This window comes from Morchella importuna, assembly GCF_003444635.1.
Source record: "Morchella importuna strain M04M26 chromosome Unknown Morimp01GS024, whole genome shotgun sequence".
In the NCBI taxonomy this organism is placed as follows: domain Eukaryota; kingdom Fungi; phylum Ascomycota; class Pezizomycetes; order Pezizales; family Morchellaceae; genus Morchella; species Morchella importuna.
The window spans coordinates 539,621-556,383 of record NW_025763421.1 but is presented as its reverse complement, the minus strand read 5'-3'; the positions used below and the strand labels follow the sequence as shown (position 1 = coordinate 556,383).

The following is a 16,763-nucleotide window of genomic DNA, read 5'->3' as shown; positions in this document are numbered from 1 at the left end:
CTACAGCTACAACGAACACTACGAACACTACACGGAACACCTCTAGACCTCCGCTGATGACCTGAACACAAGGCAGGGGGATAATTCGATCAATGGCTTCACGGGAGGGCGAGAACGGCGCCGGGGGTGCAGGTGGCGATACCAGCGCGGCGGGCGAGGGTGTGGTCGACGGGGGTGCTGCACAAGTACCAGTGCCACCACCGCCGGCGACGACGGTGTTTCCGCTTTTTGATCTTAAGAAACGTATTTATCCTTCCCCCTTTCCTACCGCCCTCTTTGGTGTTGGTTTTGCGGCGGTTTGGGGTGGTGGAGAAGAAGGGCAAGAAGGAGAAGCAGGGGAACTGACACTGACGCTGACACTGACATTGTATGTACCTACAGGCAAAGAACTCTACCAAAAAGCACAACCCCCCCCACCACCACCACAACCCACACGTAAATCCAAATCCCGCGCCGCCGCCCCCCCGCGCTCCACCACGCCCACGTCCTCCTCCCTCTCCGACAACGACGCCACCTCCACCTCTGCCTCTAACTCCAACTCTACCTCCACCACTACCACCGCCGCAAAGAAGAAAAAGCAACCTGCAACTGCAAGGCCCAAACGCCGCCCCAAAGACGATCCGGACGGCGACTTCTCTGCCGCTAAACCGCGCGCGCGCAGGGCGCTGGTGCCGAGGAAGAAGGCGGTGAAGCCACTGCAAAAGGACAAGGACAAGTCGAAAGACACGGAGAAGAAGAAGGAAGAGGGGGGTGCAATGGCAGAGACGCCATTCCTAACGCCTACGTCGTCGCCGCCGGCGATGGACTGCGGCGGCGGTAGTGGTAGTGGCGATGACATGGACGTCGACGTCGACATGGACGAAGTAGATCTCGTCGGCCGTAGCCGCCGTAAGCGCCGGCGCAAGACGCCGGTCGACGACAATGTCAGAGAGGTGGCACCGCCGTCGTCGCCGGCGGTAGTGGCACAGATGGGGGCGTTGGCAGTGTCGCCAAGGAAGGCGGATGCGTTTGGCGTGCTGATGGGAAAGCGGAGCAGCAACGCGGGGAAAGTATCAATGGCGGAACAGGAAGACGCAGAGGATAGGGAAGGGGAGGAGGAAGAAGATGAGCCCATGCTGCCCCTGGGTGTTCCGGAGGCGGCGGCAGTGGGGGCGCGGAAGAGGATACCGGTGTCGTGGGACTCGGAGACGGGGATGCTGACGATACGGAGTAGTCCTGGTCTGCTACCGTCGAGTCCGGCGCTGGGGCCGGTTGATGTGTTGGATTTGGCGGCGGGGAGTGATTGCGAAGCGGAAGGGAAAGAGGGGGGAGAGGGGAGGGCGCTGAGGGGACTGGGGCGCAGGAAGAGGACCACGGCGAGGTATGATCCGGGAACGGGCATCCTGAGTATCAAGAGCAGCCCGATCCTGGCGGCGGAGAGCGCGATGGACGCGGTTCCTGATAGCGACTTTTGTCTTTTGGACTATGAACAGCCGCAGCCGCAGGAAGAGGAGGGTAAAGAGCTGCCATTACCATTGCCACTCCCTCCTCCTCCTCCTCATCAACAGGGGGAGTCTCAGGCAGAGACATCGCAGCCCGAAAACACAGCGAAACGCACATCCGCAAAATACGACACCGCAACGGGCCTGCTCGTCATCAGCAGCCCTGTCCTGGGCCCCGTGAAGACGCCAGAGCTGCGGCCAAAGAGCGCGTTCAGCCTGCTGGGGAAGAAGAAGAAAGAACCCCCACCTCCGCCGCAGTCTGCCCCAGCAATCTCTGCTCCCCAGACTGCAGCAGCAGCGCCGGCGCAGGAGCCGCTGCCGACAGTCACGGTGCGGCAGGCACCAAAGAAGGTGGCAGGCTCGCAGACGGGAAAGAGCGTGCACCCGTTCTTCAAGCCTGGGGGGATCAAGAAAGTCCCCGACCCTCCTCCTCTACCCCAATCCGACGCCGAGGAAGAAGTCACTACCGCTACCTCCCAGCCCCAGCCCGCACGCAGCGCCCCCACCACCACAACCCTCAGCGCCTTCGCCACCACCGCAAAGATCGCAGCCCCATGGGACACCCCCTGGCCCACCCGCGCAAACAACCACATCCGCGCCCTCCCCTCTACCCCGCTCCTCCTGCCGCCCGGGATAGACATAGACGCACATCTGCAGCCCGCCGACCGCAAGCGCAAAGAGCGCGCCGTCGTCGTCTCTGGCGCAGAAGACCTCCTGCACCAGCTCGCGCGCACCCTGCGCGTCCCGCGCGTGGCCAGAGAGGTCGCAGATCGTGACTACTACACGCGCCGCTACTACGACGTGCCGGAGCATGTGCGCCTCCCGGCGCGCATCGTGATGACGGGGAGCGAGCTGCAGAGCATTGTGCGCGGGCGGGTTGCCAGTCGACTGCCGCACCCGAATGCGCCGCGGCCACGGCCACAGGATGACGGGAGGGAGAAGGGGGGGATGGGTGCGGGAAAGGTGCATCCGGCGCTGCTGAAGCTGTACTGGCGGCTGCAGAGCGAGCTGACGCCGTTCGACGTGAGTGAGTGCGAGACCAGCTGCTGGGAGGTGAAGTATGCGCCCGAGTGTGCGGCGGAGGTGTTGCAGACGGGGAGGGAGACGCAGGTGCTGCGGGACTGGCTGCGCGCGCTGAAGGTGGAGAGTGTTGCGCCGGCGGCGGCGGCGCATGCGGGTTCGAGGGCGGTGAAGCGGAAGACGAGGGGCGTGAAGGGTGGGGCGGTGGCGAAGAAACGGAGGAGGAGGAAGGAGGCGGAGTTGTCGGATTTCGTCATTGATAGTGAGGAGGAGCGGGATGAGATGAATGAGATCTCGGACGCGGAGGAGAGTAATAGCGGCGGCGGCGGGGGTGGGGTGTTTGGCGTGAAGAGGTCGACGATTAGGGCGGGTGATAAGGGGATTGAGTGTCCGTTTGGAGGCCCGAAGGAGTTGGGGAGGTTGGTGAATGCGGTGGTTATCAGTGGGCCGAGTGGGTGCGGGAAGACGGCGGCCGTGTATGCGGTTGCGAGGGAGGCCGGGTTTGAGGTGTTTGAGGTGTCGCCGGGCATGAGGCGCAATGGGAAGGATATCGTGGATCAGGTAGGCGAGATGAGTCGGACGCATCTCGTGCACCAGGCCAAGGCCGCCGCGCCAGAGGCGGGGGCGTTCTTCAAGCCAAAAACGGCGGCGCAGAAGGAGAAGCTGGATGAGGAGGCGGCAGCGGCGGGGGGGACAAAGGCACCGGCGCAGCAGCAGCAGTCGTTGATCCTGATCGAGGAGGCCGACGTGCTCTTCGACGAGGACAAGAACTTCTGGTCGAGCGTGCAGACGCTCATGGCGCAGAGCAAGCGCCCCATCGTGTTCACCTGCAACGACGAGAGCCTCCTCCCCATCAGCAGTCTCTCTCTACATGCCGTGCTGCGCTTCACCCCGCCGCCCAGAGACCTCCTGGTGGACAACCTCATGCTGGTGTGTGCGAACGAGGGCCACCTGCTGGAGCGCGGGAGCGTGCACAGCCTCGTCGTGGCGAAGGGCGACGATATGAGGGCTGCGCTTGTGGAGCTGGAGTTCTGGTGCCGGCTGGGGCTGGGGGACCGAAAGGGGGGGCTGGACTGGATGGTGATGCGGTGGCCGGAGGGCGTGGATGTCGCGGCGAATGGAGAGCGCATGAGGGTTGTTAGTGAGGGGACGTATTTGGAGGGCATGGGCGCGTTTGATCGCGCGGTGGGCGGGGAGCAGCGCAGGTGGAGGAATGCGTGGGAGATGTGGGGCGTGGATGTCGGTGCTGCGGATGGCGGGGAGGAGCTGGCGAGGGAGATGTGTGCTGCTGCTGTGGGGGAGGGGATGGATGTGGGGGGGGCGCTGCGGACTTGTGAGGAGTATGCGGAGGCGTTGAGTGCCGTGGATGTGTATGCGGGCGCTGCCATGAGGGGCTTTGATGAGGTGAGTTATAGCTATTATATCTCCCCCTATTTCTTCTGCTGTGGTGTTGGTGGTGGTTACTGACAGTCAATGATCAACCCTGCAGCTATTCATGGACAGCACCCAGCCCCCGCCCAGCGCGAAGGCCCGCACAGACGATCTCCAGGGCCACCCAACGCTGCGCGAAGCCCCGCTCGACCGCATCTACACCGTCGACACCGACATGGCCACCGCCGTGCGCTACCTCGCGAAGCGACACCTCTATGGGGCCAGGTACACCGCGCTCGGCGACAGCCAGCTCGTGCAGCTCGTCACGCAGCGGGGGCGGAATAGACAGGCGCTACAGTAACCCCCCCCCCCCCCCCTTCTGAACTTGGAATGTATGGATCGGATTGGATGGCTAATAGTAAAACAGACCGCTGTCACCCCACTACCTGGCCGAGACCTTCCGGCCGCTCACGTACGCATCGACGATCTTTGCGAATAGCCCCGCGATCGTGCATTCGGCGGTGAATAGGGCGCCGGGCGTGCTGGTGCTGGATGTGGCGCCGTATGTGCGTGGGATTGTGAGGCATGATGCGCGGCAGGCGGAGATGCGGGTTCGGGCGAGTGGGCTGCTGTCTGCTGGCGGTGGTGGGGGGGGAGGGAGGGTGACGAGGACGGCGAGGAATGCGGGGGAGGGCGGGGATCGGAGGAGGAGGGATAGGTGGCTGGGGGTGGCGGGGGTGGAGGTGGGGATGGTGGTGGGGAGTGGGGGGGTGGGGTGGGGTGCGGAGGAGGGGGAGGGGGAGGAGGGGGATGTGGATGTGGATGGGGTGTATGACTTGGAGGAGGAGGAGTTAGACTAAGTGGGTGGGGCGTTTTGTCCGTTTTTTTTTTTCGTAATCTTTCCTTGTTGTTTTGATAATGGGTTTTTCTTTTCTTTTCTTTTCTTTTCTCTTCTTTTCTTACTGTCCTTTTACTTGTGGTTTGGGACGAGAGGGGGGGGGGGGGGGGGAGGGATAATTGCGGCGGACTGTATACTATGTGTATCTAGCTAGAAGCCTCCCCGCCCGCCCCGCCCACCCTACACATACATCTGTAACCTACCTACCTACCTACCTACCTTCCCACACACTGCATCACATCACATCTCATCATCATTCATGTACCACATACAGTTACGATAATCACGATCGATCGAGTAGACTTTTTCACTTGCTATACCATACCATACCATACCATACAGTACAGTACAGTAGCTAGCTATAGTAGTAGTAGTAGTTAGTAGTACTTATATACAGACGAATCTTAGAAGCTAAAATGTAGTTAGAGAGGGCTACTTAGTGGCTGCGTGGGTGGATGGGCCCGGGGGTGGCGGGGGGTAATATATGGCGTTTTAGTTTTTAGAAGGGAGAGGTTTTGGATGGGGTGTTTTTGATACTTGGGACTTGCAGGGCTTGGTGGGTGCGGGTGCGGGTGGGAGTTGGAGTGGGTGGGTGAGTGAGTGACTGAGAGCTGGGGAGGGGGGGTGGTGGTCATGCTGTGTGTGGTACCGGTTTGTTAGCTTATATACATGTACATACCCATACTTATACTTATAGCCATATAATCCAAAGTACAACTCGCGGCCGCGATAATATTGTGGGCCAGGAACTAACTACATGTACATACTAGTGCAAACCACAGTCGAGAAATAAAAAAAAATAGAATTAAAAAAACGCCCCCCCCCCCAAAAAAAAAAAACCTGGTGGCCCAGGATAAGTTTTTTAAGCCATTGGGTCTTGTATAACTTTTCCTGCCCAGGAAGTGAGTTAAACTACCTTGGGAACCGCACCCCACATCGGGAGGTGCGGAGTCCTTTACTGCAGCAGTGTAATGAGCCAAACCCTTTGACTTTTTGGCGCTGGGGTTAATGGCACCCGCACATCCACCACACCTTGGGCAAAGTCCGTCGCTCCTGGGGGGGGTTGTCCGTCATCAGTACATCTATCGTTACGTTCACGTTCCGCACAAGCGAGAGACAGCCTACAATGTTTATATATCGGGGAAGTACATAGAATTTGGACAGCCAAATGATCTTGTCGGGGTCTTGGCTCACAGCTGCTCACTCGGCTTTTCCCCCTGCAGCCTGGCATTAAGAGACAAGACGAGACGAGACGAGCACCCTCGAGACAAGACAAGACAAGACTAGGGCTCAGCCTCGAGCCGTCTCGAGTGGTGTCACGAAGAACGACTACACGAGATACATGCGGATCAATTGGGGTGGGGCGCACGTGGGTACATAAGTAAGTATGTAGGGATGGGGTGAAGTGATCAAATAGAAGGAAGATGATGGCAGATGGTGACTATAGACGAGGTGCATAGGAGTATGTAAGTAATTCAATGGGTATATGAAACCTTGCGGGGGCAGGGCTTTATAAACCAATACCCAACCGCAGGCAGTTGGGGTGCTCGGGATATTTACTGCTACTGCTACTGCTACCGTTCTACACTCTTACACAGACACAGACATAGACCGTACATTGACTGACTGACTGACTGACTGACTCACGTACTCAAGTAACCCACATACATAATTACACAAAAGCCCCGGCGAACCCACAACCCACAACATACAACCCCAAACCAATCAAAAGGCCAAAACAACAACACCCACACGATCAATATCCATGTCCAACTACTACGACGCCGAGATCGAGGCAATCCTCGCCGCTACCCGTGCCCGTATCGAGGCGGAGGAAGAGGAGATCTATGAGATTGTCGAGCTGAGCGATGATCCGATGCCGGATGCACCCAACACCGTAGCAGTGCCTGGGATGGCGGAATTTTATGGATATGGCCGCCGGTTGGAGGATATTGGGGAGGAGCAGCAGCAGGAGGAGGAGGAGGAGGAGTATGTGAACCATTATGCGACGAACGAGGGTATTGCCAGGGAGTTGGGGATCCCGGGGTTTGGTGAACGTATGGTTCCCCTAATATAATTTCACTCTCTCTACATTTTGAAACCACCCACTGACTAACGAACCAACCAACCCACAGCGCACACGGACCCGCTCCCCGCGCAAGGCCTCTTCTTCATCCACGCCCCCACCGCCCGCCCCCCACGCCCACCACCACCACTCACCCCCTTCGCCGCCATCGACCCCCCCGAATACGTCCCCCCACCCCACCGCCGCACCCGCGCCCCCCTCCCGCCGCCCCCCACGCCGCTCTCCGAGTCCGAGTCTGAGCCCGAAGACGCCGCCGTGCCCGAGCACATGCAGTGCGGCATCTGCCTGTGCCGCCAGATCACGCTCGCGTACAGCGGGTGCACGCATGGCGCGTGCAGGACGTGTGTCAAGCGCATCTGTGCGACGCAGGGCCCGCTGAGCAGTACGTTTCCGTGCCATGTGTGCCGCGCGCTGGTGGGGGAGGTGGGGCCGCTGGTGGAGAGGGAGGGGGCGGTGGGGTTGAGGTGGGGGGGGTGGGAGGTGGAGCGGTGGGTGCTGGTTGTGGAGTGGGTGATGGGGGTGTCGGCGAGGGTGAGGGGGAGATGGGGGAGGTGGTTGTAGGGGGTGCTGGGTTGGATATCGATGGGTTATTTTCTTGTTTGGATGCTTGTAACTGTGATGATATAAAGTGTAATCTCTAGAAATTAGGTTATAATTCATAGGTCTAAAGACGTAATTTTAAAGACTTATATTCATAGGTCTTATTATCATTTCTCCAATCTCAAAAGTATATACTCTCCATTCATAGCTTCAATCCCGAATACTTTTTTCTCCTTAAACACCAGCTCTCAGCTAGAACCAATTGCAACGTAAAGACGACCACCTTCCCAGAACATTAACCCCAATCGCAAAATATCACTCGACGCACAATCCACCCCGCTATCCATCACTGCGCCCACCAGCCACCCCGAAATCTACAGCTGAAGTTCAATCGAGTCCATATTTTGAAGTCTTGGGTTGGCGGCGCTGCCCTTGTATGCCCGGTGAGTTTAGTAGCCCACAGACGACAAAACGCAGATATCCAGCCGCGCCAAGTACGAGTGATAGACTATGACGCACATTGCACCCGCCCCCCCACGCCCGCCGCGGTCTTTTCAATAACGCGCCCAGTACTCGATCTGGTGGGTAGGCACTTTGGTTACTAGGGCCGTGCCATACTTACCATTAAAGCTCTTTGCTCAAGGTGTGGATGCGCGGGTGTGCGGGTGTGCCAAGCCCAGCTTCAGCCAAAGGTATTAATGGTTTTGTGGCTCATAATGTTGTTGCAGTAAAAAAAGACTCCGCGCCTCCCAATGACCCCCAATGGCAATATTGGGGGGTACGGCTCCCGAGGTAGTTTAACCGGGTGGCCCCCGCCCAGGTTCGACTCACTTCCTGGGAAGGAGGAGTTATATATAAGACCAAATGGCTTATAAAAACTTATCCTGGGCCACCAGGTTTTTTATTTTTTATTTTTTGTTTTTGTTTTTGTTTTATTTCTTGATTGTGCTTTGCATTTGTGGTTGGTGTGGCCCTACACCGTGGCTGCGAGTTGTGCTTTGGAATTATCTGGGTATGGGTATGGGTATGGGTATGGGTATCAATCAAGTGTTTAGTAACCATCCATGCTTGGGGGTTTTTTTTTGGGGGGGGGAGGTCCTCCTTTTTCAGTCAGCACAGTCGTGCTTCAATACACACCACACCAGTAACGGCCGACCCCGCGGCCACGGGTTGTTGGTTTTTCCAAAGTGTACGTGGGGTGGATATATGCCCGTTAATCTTTTCTATTGGACTTAAGCCTGTCCGTCTCCTCGGTGATCCAATGAATTGTGTATCTGCCCCATGAGACCGAAGTCCATCTCCAAGGGGCCTGCGTGTTGCAATCTCTCAAACAGGTGCCTGGGACGAAGGTGTATATAGATACATGTAGGTTCTTTCTTTTTTTTTTTTTTTTCGTAAAAAAAAATAAAAATAAAAGGTAACAAAAAGTAGCATCCCGGTGATAAATGATACACAGAGAGAGGCCGATCGACTACATGTACCTAGTACTTGTAGCTGCTTTTCCTAGTTTCTGTATATCTAACTAGAGTAGAATCTTAGAATTGACCACACCCCCGTGATCGAAGGTGTCTACTAATGTACTTGGAGTATAACTATAACTACATGTATATAGAGGTCCACCCATACAAGTTATCACCCACACACACACACACACACACACACACACACACACACGGACATATACAGATAAGTAGATGGATGGAGGGAAAAAAAGACTACAGATGTATACTCAAATTATCACTCTTCGTACTGCACCACCGCCCGCCCGCCCCTATTCTCGATCGTCAATCCAGCTCCCGGCTTCGATCTCAAGCGCTCAAAAAAACATAAAAACAACAAGAAAAAACAATAGACAGGCTAGAATGTTCATAACATCGTGACAAACAACAACGAGAGAGAGAAAAAAAAAACGCAGAATCCCACCCAGGTCACATCATCATCTCGAGTACAAAGCATGACAAACACGTAACACGCACAAAAGGAAAAATACGCACAAAAAAAAGGCGGATAAATGAATTATCCCAAAACAAGAACAAGAATAGAAGGTTGGAGGAGGAGGAGGAGGAGGAGGAGGAGGAGGAGGAGGAGGATGGCTAACGATAAAAAAACCCCCCCCCCAGTAATTGGTCTACCACTCTACTCGCCTAATGGCATTTCTTCAACTTCGTTACAGAGTGCCCTCCAATTATCCGCCTGCAGCTCCGTATACTTGACTCTCTCCTGACTCCAATCCTGGTACAACCTATCCCACCGTCCCCGTTAGTTATCCATTCCATTCACCCCCCCCCCCCCACTCAAAGAAAGGAACTACATAAACATACCTCGAAACATGATACTGGCTGCTCTGGAAATGGATCAGCTCATCCCTGACACACTCCTTCACAAACACCCTCCTATTGACCATCTCCACGATGCTCGCCTTATCCCTCACAATACTCTCCTCGACCCTCTCCCTCTCACCGGGCTTCACCGTGCCCTCCGGCTTGTTCCTCAGCACCTCCAGCTTCGCCTGACTCGCCTTGATGCGTCTCTCCAGCTGCGGCACATTATCGACGGCCAGGCGCTCCTTGCGGTCAAACAGCTCTCTCATGCTCACCAAGCAATCACGCTGGCGCTTGAGGTCCTCCAAGATGCCGACGTCCCACGCCTTTGTCTCGTCCTCGAGCAGCGTCTGGCAGTTTGACAGGTGCTGCGAGACGGCGAGGAGCCCATTGTTCAAGAGCGGGATCTCGTTGGTGTCGACGGCGTAAGTGGCCTCGCTGCAGTCGGTGAGGGAGCGGAGCGCGAGACTGAAGCGGAGGTAGTCGGCGGCAATGCCCTCGTTGCGCTTCTCGAGGCGCTCAAGGAGGTTGCAGAGCTGGATGTAGATCTCGCTGGACTTGCGGAGGCCGCTGCGCACAGTGTCGAATGTCTGTTCGAGGTTCACGGGGAGGCTGTCCTCGAGGCCCGGGGGGAGAGGCTTGCCGGCGAATTCTTCTTGCACGGAGATGGTGGCTTGCTTCCGCCAGACGGTGAGCTCCGTGGGCACGGTGAGGAACATGATGACGAGTTGCTCCTGGGAGAGGACGGGGTGGCGCACGAGGGCGTTGGCAAAGCGGGAGAGGCCGCGGCGGCGGCGCTCGACGAAGGCGGCGTCGGCTGAGAGGTAGTGCCCGTTAACTGAGTTCGAACAGACGTTATTTCTGCTTTGATAGCACAATGGCTTGTGCCACGAGGGAGTGAGAGGGTCTTACCAGCTAGTCTTTTGGGTGGTAGGAGAGGCAATTGGCGGAAGGGGTAGCGTTTATGCAGACATTCCAGAAGCCTGTCTAGTTAGCATCATCTAGTAATAACCAAGGAATAAAAAAGACATACCAGACAAAATCGCTATATCTTCTCACAACCCTGCTGCCCCGTCTCGCACTCGCAATCTGATAATTGCGATGCTGGAACATAAACATGCCCTCCTTCTCGGGCAGCACCGACACTGTGACAACCTCTTCTGGCCCCCTACTCGGAACCCTCGCCTCAGGCTGAATGGTAGTCCCGCCGAGGCCTCCAAACGACCCATGCCGCGCCGGCACGCTCGGCTCCGAAAACAGCGACGGATTATACCCACCCGTCTCTGCGTGCGGGCCGCCTTCATAGACTCCCCACGCCGACGACGCGCTTGTGCGGTTCGCGCCGTTGTTTCGGAGCGCTGAGTGGATGTCGTCGGGCTCGAGCTCCGAGTCGTCGATCTGGTTGCGTATGCGCGTCGGCGACGAGTACGGTTCGTTGCGGCCTAGGGAGCTGGCGCGGCCCTGCGAGTCGCCGCGGACATGTGTGCTTGCAGGGCGCGCAGACGCGGGAGGCTGGTAGTTGAAGGAGTTGGTACGCTCCGCAGTCGGGCTGGTTTGATGCACGCTTACGGGAGCCTCGATGACGGGAGGCGCGGTGTGGCTTTGTACTACTGCGGGGCCGCTACCCCAGGGGTCTTCAACCTCATCAACAAACTTCGAGGTGCGTGTACGGATAGGAGAGGTGCTAATGGGTGTTGACTGCTGACGGTGGACCACAAGTGGCTTTATGGAGCTTGGTGAGGTCGGCTGGTCCTGTGATTGGTCGTGGCCAGAGTGCGGGGCGGTATTGGCGGACTTGTGGGTTGAAGATGCAAGAGACGTTGTAGGGGTCTCGACACCTGACTCGCGATGATGCTGTCGAGCTACGATCGTAGTAAATCTTGGGATTGGAAGATCTAGCTCTACAGTTAGCGCCGTCCAATGGCGAGTGAGCGGGGGGGAAAAAAAGGGGAGGGGGGGGGTTAGCAAACTCACTTCTCCTCCGGTAGTCGACCCCATCAATACTGATCTCGTCGCCCTCCTGTGCCAGCCCGATCATAGCTAGAAGCACATTGACCTCATCCCTACCTACACTCTCCTTCCCGCCCCTCATGATGACCCCCCAAATCCTCTCCCTCGCCGTAGAGTCAATCCCGGCCTCAAGCAGTATCTTCCCCACGCCCTCCATGGAGATACCACCCGGCGCCGCATACTGTGCCAGCAATGCGTCGTAGTAGTCTACATACTCCTCAGGGATACTCGCATTGTCAGGCGTCAGCAACGTCTTTGTGATGTCGCTGTCGGCCCCACGGCGCGGCACCGGCAGTCCCGTGGCCCACGGATCAGGCCCAGAGTCGTCAAAGAGCGAGCCTGAGCCTGGCGTCGCGGTCGTGAAGTCGTCGTCGAAGAGGGAGGAGCGCGAGCGCGCAGCGGGGGGAGGGGAGTCGTCAAAGATGGACATTGGTTGTGGTTTGGGTGGTGATGGGGGGTTGTGGTGCGGGGATGTGGTGGTGGTGGTGGTGGTGGTGGTGTCGGGCTAGCTAGCTAGTGGGTGGTCGGGTTAGCTCTCTTTGGTCTGGTTGGTTGTTATCTCCACCGACAGTTGGACTCGGCGGCTAGCTCGGTGAGTTACCTAGGTAACTAGATATTGCAGGCTGTCTATCTAGGGATGAGCTGCTGCTTCTTCTTCTTCTTCCTCTTCTTCTTCCTTCTCTGCGAATTAGGAGAGGGGGATCTGATTGTTTGGGGCGAGTCCCACGGTGCTGTCCCTGTGGGCGGAGAGAGACAGACAGACAGAGAAGTGGTGGTGGGTGGTGGTGGTGTTGGCGTTGCAAGAGAGAGAGGAAGGAAGGAGGGAGGGAGGATGCGTGCGTTGCGCTTGTCTTGTCACACCTGCAAGTTGCAACATCCCTGCAAGCCACACCCAGCCACTTGCACAAAACGGGCGCTGATGATGTCAACCCGATCATTGGACTGGGGTGATAGCTCATGAAGCTGAGGAGGCTGAAGACGCTGAGGGGGAGGAGGAAGAAGAAGACACACCCAGCTACCCGCGCTTTACGCAGACACCAGATTGTAGGTAAACATGTAGTAGTCATTTAGACTATTCTAAAGCGCCAAAGTTCCCCCAAAATGCTTCTCCACAACTAACTAGCTATAAAGCCCCGTCACGAACGTCATTACATGGCCCACCTACATAGCTCCTCCACCCTCGATCTCCGACGTCTGAGTCAGCAGTACATCAACCTCTTCCAAATGCCTACAAAACCATCCCGCGAGAGTAGCATGCAACCCCGCCTCTCACCACACCGCAGCAAGGTTTTCCTACTCCCCTCACAGCTCCCACAACTTACTCCAACTTACCCATGGACTCCCAGACACTAAATAAGGCCGGGTACACACCAGAACCATTCTTAAGAGGTACCACCTCCGCCACTTTTACTATATAGCTCCCTACATTCTAACTAACGATCTAAGATTCAGCCTTAGAAAAAGTGACAAATCCCCCCCGCCTCGCCGTCGACAGAGACCTCGAGGCCCAGCTAAAAGATGAATGCAAGACTACGGGGCTCAGCATAATTGTCATGAATTGCGTCGGTGCATGTTGCTGGTTGCTCGAGTTCTGGATCATGTATGTTGTGTGGTGCTGGATTGAGGAGCTGCGGGCGCAGATTTGATGTTACGGTGTTCCTGGTGGCGTTTGGGTATGCTTTTTTTTTGTGGTCGAGTGATTGTGTGTGATTGTAATGGGTTTAGTGGGTAATTCTGTATGTCTTTTTTCCTTTCGTTCTTTCGTGTTTTTTTGTAGGCGTTGGGAGGGAATTGATTATCCCCCGCGGGGGGGGGGGGGGGGGGAGGAGGGTTTGTCCCGCAAACATGTCAAGGATTCAAACGGATACATATCAGTGTTCACTCAAAGAATTCGTGAGAACTGCACTCCTTGATTCCGCCGCCAAAATCCAAAATACACTCTTCAGGGCAACACACCTCCACACCTTACCTGCGTGCTCTTTTCCTTGTAGTATGGTAGAAAGCAGACGCATGAATGCTTATCGCTCTTGCTTTTATTTTAGACACAGCTGTTCTAGGTTCTCTTCCGTCCTGGAGAGTGTTGATTTATGCAAGGCACCTGGCTATTAACAGCCAGCCTCCCTGCCACAGCAAAAGCCCCATAATATCTGTTGGAGCGCTAGTAAGCAACCAGTATTTCCATATGAATTGATCCATCGCGGTAAGGATGCTATAGCTATAGATATCGGGCCACATCTCCCCAAGAAGTGTGTATCAGCTCCCAATCACCAAGAGCCCTCAGGGACAAGATTTGACATTGTATATCATTTTGGTAAGGGGAATATGTAGGGCACTGGTGATTGTTGCGATCGTGCTATCCTATATCCCAATGGCCTGTTTCCATGCCCTCTAATGAGCAGGTATATAAGAGAGGTAGGATTCTCGGATACTGTGATGGTAAATGAAATGTGTTGACAATCGTACTGGTTGCTGCGGCGGTGCGTCATGGTATGTCACTCGCGCTCTGCTGCGGCTCTGGAATGGATGGGTGTTCGTGCTGGTGTTGTTTGGGTTGTGGTTTGGACGGTGGGATAAGTAGAAGGAGAGATGAGTAGAAGGAGAGTTTGAGTATACATGTAGTTGCGGCGATGGTGGGAGGAGTCCCGCCAAGGACGGCCAAGGACACTCAGCTGCATGTATCTTCTATGTAGACCGCGCATCATGCACAACCACCACGATAAGGGCTATCAAATTTCCAACGTCGCCTACTCATCCATCCGTCAACAAGACATCGCAATTTTGGAACTGTACGCCTTATCCGTTTAACCATGCACGTTAGTCCACTGGCTCAGCGCCACGTGCTGTTAGCCAAGGGGGCAGCAGGATTCCAAATGGAGCGATCCTTTTAGAAGCCGCTCTGGGTTGAGTGGTTTGTTGGGGCTGAAATTTTTGCTGTAACTGACCATTTTTATCTATATTTAGTGAGAAAGACTTGATGACAGTACCAGTTACACAGAGAACGTTCCCCTCCCATCTCCGTCCAGTATCAATGCTTCCCAGCACTCACGTAGGAGACGCTCAAGCAAGGGGGGTGGGGTCTGGAAACTACTCAAAACTCAGAGGTCAACAGTACCACCTTGCTCATGGGCTCACCGGTTCCATGAGAGATAGATACCCATAGGTTACCACACAGCTGAATTTCTGATTAGAGTGTATCTTTAGAAAATCTTATCAATGATAAATTCTGCAGCCTCCCGATGCATATGAAGCAGCGAAGCTACGAGGATTCTGAGCCGTCTAGAAACAGAAGAAAAAGGCTAGGTTCAAGGAAGGAACAAAAGTTGGCCAGCTTTCAGCAGGGCACCACTCAACTCAGGCGAATCGGGCCACCAGTGCGTTATTGCAACTCCAGCATATTTTCAGATATAAAAGGTGCTTTATTTATATGTACTTCAACCCATGAACTGTGGTCGGGTAGGACTCCGGGTTTACAGCTATTTCTGTCACGATATCGAGTTTAGAACACTGTCGAGTGATAGTTAGTGAATGAGCACCTTCTTGTGCATTCATGGTCGCACCGCTACTGCTATGGGGACAGTTTGTGTCTGAAGCCTTTGTGAGATTTATAATCGATTCGTCAATTTAAGGGCGTAAAGATTCACTGAACTCGTGCTCCACTTCTTGGGTTATCTCTTTAATTTGAAAACAACGATCATAACTAAACTGCATAACTACTACCTATACGAACAACAACGCCGGAAAAGAATGAAAAATTCTCATAGACTCCATTCAATCTATGACGTGGCTACATGAACACTGTCAAACGACAGGGTGTATGAAGAAAGAGAACCGTAAACCCGCAAAAGAAACACTAAAAGAAAGACAGAGTGTGTTAGATAACTCAAACAAATGAACCTACATCAAAGATGAACAAGAAAGTGTAAATAACACTTAGGTGTGGATGTGGAGCGGGTATACAGCGTCTATTCTCGTAGTAATAGATACTGAAAACCAACCCACTTAACTTCTCGTGTACTCAAAGAAAAGAGCCTATAGCAAACAATTAACAGGCTGATAAAAAGCGAAAAAAGAAACTGAAGACTTAAGCAACAAAGATATCTCAAAATTAGCAGACATTGCCCCGCTGCACAAAAAACCCACCGCAATCAATTTCACTCGCAATACCTCGCCTTCCACATCCTTTGAATCCTCTCCGAAACTTGGACAATCCACTCCAACACCTTCAGCCTCACTCCAATCACCTCTTCCCCATTGACGAGGTTCACTGTATTCACCTTACCTTTACATTCCTGGCACCTCAGCCATGTCGGAAACCTAAACCTCATCATCCTTCCTTTACACCACACCCGCTTTGCACAGCATACGCAAGCGCCATGGCCGCACGTTACATACACAACCTGAATATTTCTACGCTTACACACACCACACACGTTCCCTTCTAGCACAAACTCCGGGTCTCCATCCCCAGATTCGGAGCCCAGATCATATTGCGGCGGCGGCTTATAGACCCCTACTTTGCGTTCACCTTTGCCTGGATATTTTTGCATGACATCATTGAAGCTCATAGCCTTCTTCTCTACTTTCTCTTTCTCTACGGCAGGCTCTTCATCTTCATAGTCCATATAATCAAGATATGAATCATAATATTCATCGCCTGCCTTCTCATCGTCCTCAGATATGTCGTGCTCGGGTTTGAGTTCGTCATCGCCTTTCGGGTAGTCGGGCTCTGGATCATCAGAGTCCCTGTCATAATTACAATTGTAATCCCACGAATATCTCTCAACCCATTCATTTATATACTGGCGGCGTTCTTCTTCCCGCACTTCCTTGTCGTCAGGGTGTTCCTCATGCTCACGCAAGTCGTCGTCCATTGAGTTAAGAGCTGTAGTACGTTGTTGTTACCGGTTCAGCGGATTTGGAGTTTGAATGTCTGATAGTTTGAACTTTGCTAGCTACAGCGGGATAGAGGGCTATATATACAGACCCGGGTGAGTCTTCCCGGTATTGTCAGCTTTGGGGAACATGAAACACTCTTT

General features: G+C 54.7%; 5 protein-coding genes across 5 annotated transcripts; 3 read left to right on the top strand and 2 right to left on the bottom strand.

Moving 5' to 3' along the window:
- Positions 1-92: 92 nt before the first annotated feature.
- On the top strand, positions 93-4,732 carry LAJ45_07579 (uncharacterized protein; the record flags this gene model as incomplete). Its single annotated transcript, XM_046117135.1, has 3 exons — positions 93-3,905; positions 3,991-4,229; positions 4,300-4,732. The coding sequence occupies 3 exons, from the start codon at positions 93-95 to the stop codon at positions 4,730-4,732; spliced, it is 4,485 nt and encodes a 1,494-aa protein (XP_045969780.1).
- A 1,803-nt stretch (positions 4,733-6,535) lies between these two features.
- On the top strand, positions 6,536-7,417 carry LAJ45_07578 (uncharacterized protein; the record flags this gene model as incomplete). The annotated part of the gene is made up of 2 exons (XM_046117134.1): positions 6,536-6,827; positions 6,906-7,417. The coding sequence occupies 2 exons, from the start codon at positions 6,536-6,538 to the stop codon at positions 7,415-7,417; spliced, it is 804 nt and encodes a 267-aa protein (XP_045969779.1).
- A 2,115-nt stretch (positions 7,418-9,532) lies between these two features.
- LAJ45_07577 (uncharacterized protein) lies at positions 9,533-12,157 on the bottom strand (the record flags this gene model as incomplete). Its single annotated transcript, XM_046117133.1, has 5 exons — positions 9,533-9,638; positions 9,718-10,555; positions 10,630-10,700; positions 10,751-11,612; positions 11,692-12,157. 5 exons carry the CDS (start codon positions 12,155-12,157, stop codon positions 9,533-9,535), a joined length of 2,343 nt encoding a protein of 780 aa, XP_045969778.1.
- A 527-nt stretch (positions 12,158-12,684) lies between these two features.
- Positions 12,685-13,373, top strand: LAJ45_07576 (uncharacterized protein; the record flags this gene model as incomplete). Its single annotated transcript, XM_046117132.1, has 4 exons — positions 12,685-12,771; positions 12,859-13,014; positions 13,074-13,116; positions 13,180-13,373. 4 exons carry the CDS (start codon positions 12,685-12,687, stop codon positions 13,371-13,373), a joined length of 480 nt encoding a protein of 159 aa, XP_045969777.1.
- Positions 13,374-15,878: 2,505 nt separating this feature from the next.
- On the bottom strand, positions 15,879-16,598 carry LAJ45_07575 (uncharacterized protein; the record flags this gene model as incomplete). Its single annotated transcript, XM_046117131.1, has 1 exon — positions 15,879-16,598. The coding sequence occupies one exon, from the start codon at positions 16,596-16,598 to the stop codon at positions 15,879-15,881; it is 720 nt and encodes a 239-aa protein (XP_045969776.1).
- Between the last annotated feature and the right edge of the window lie 165 nt (positions 16,599-16,763).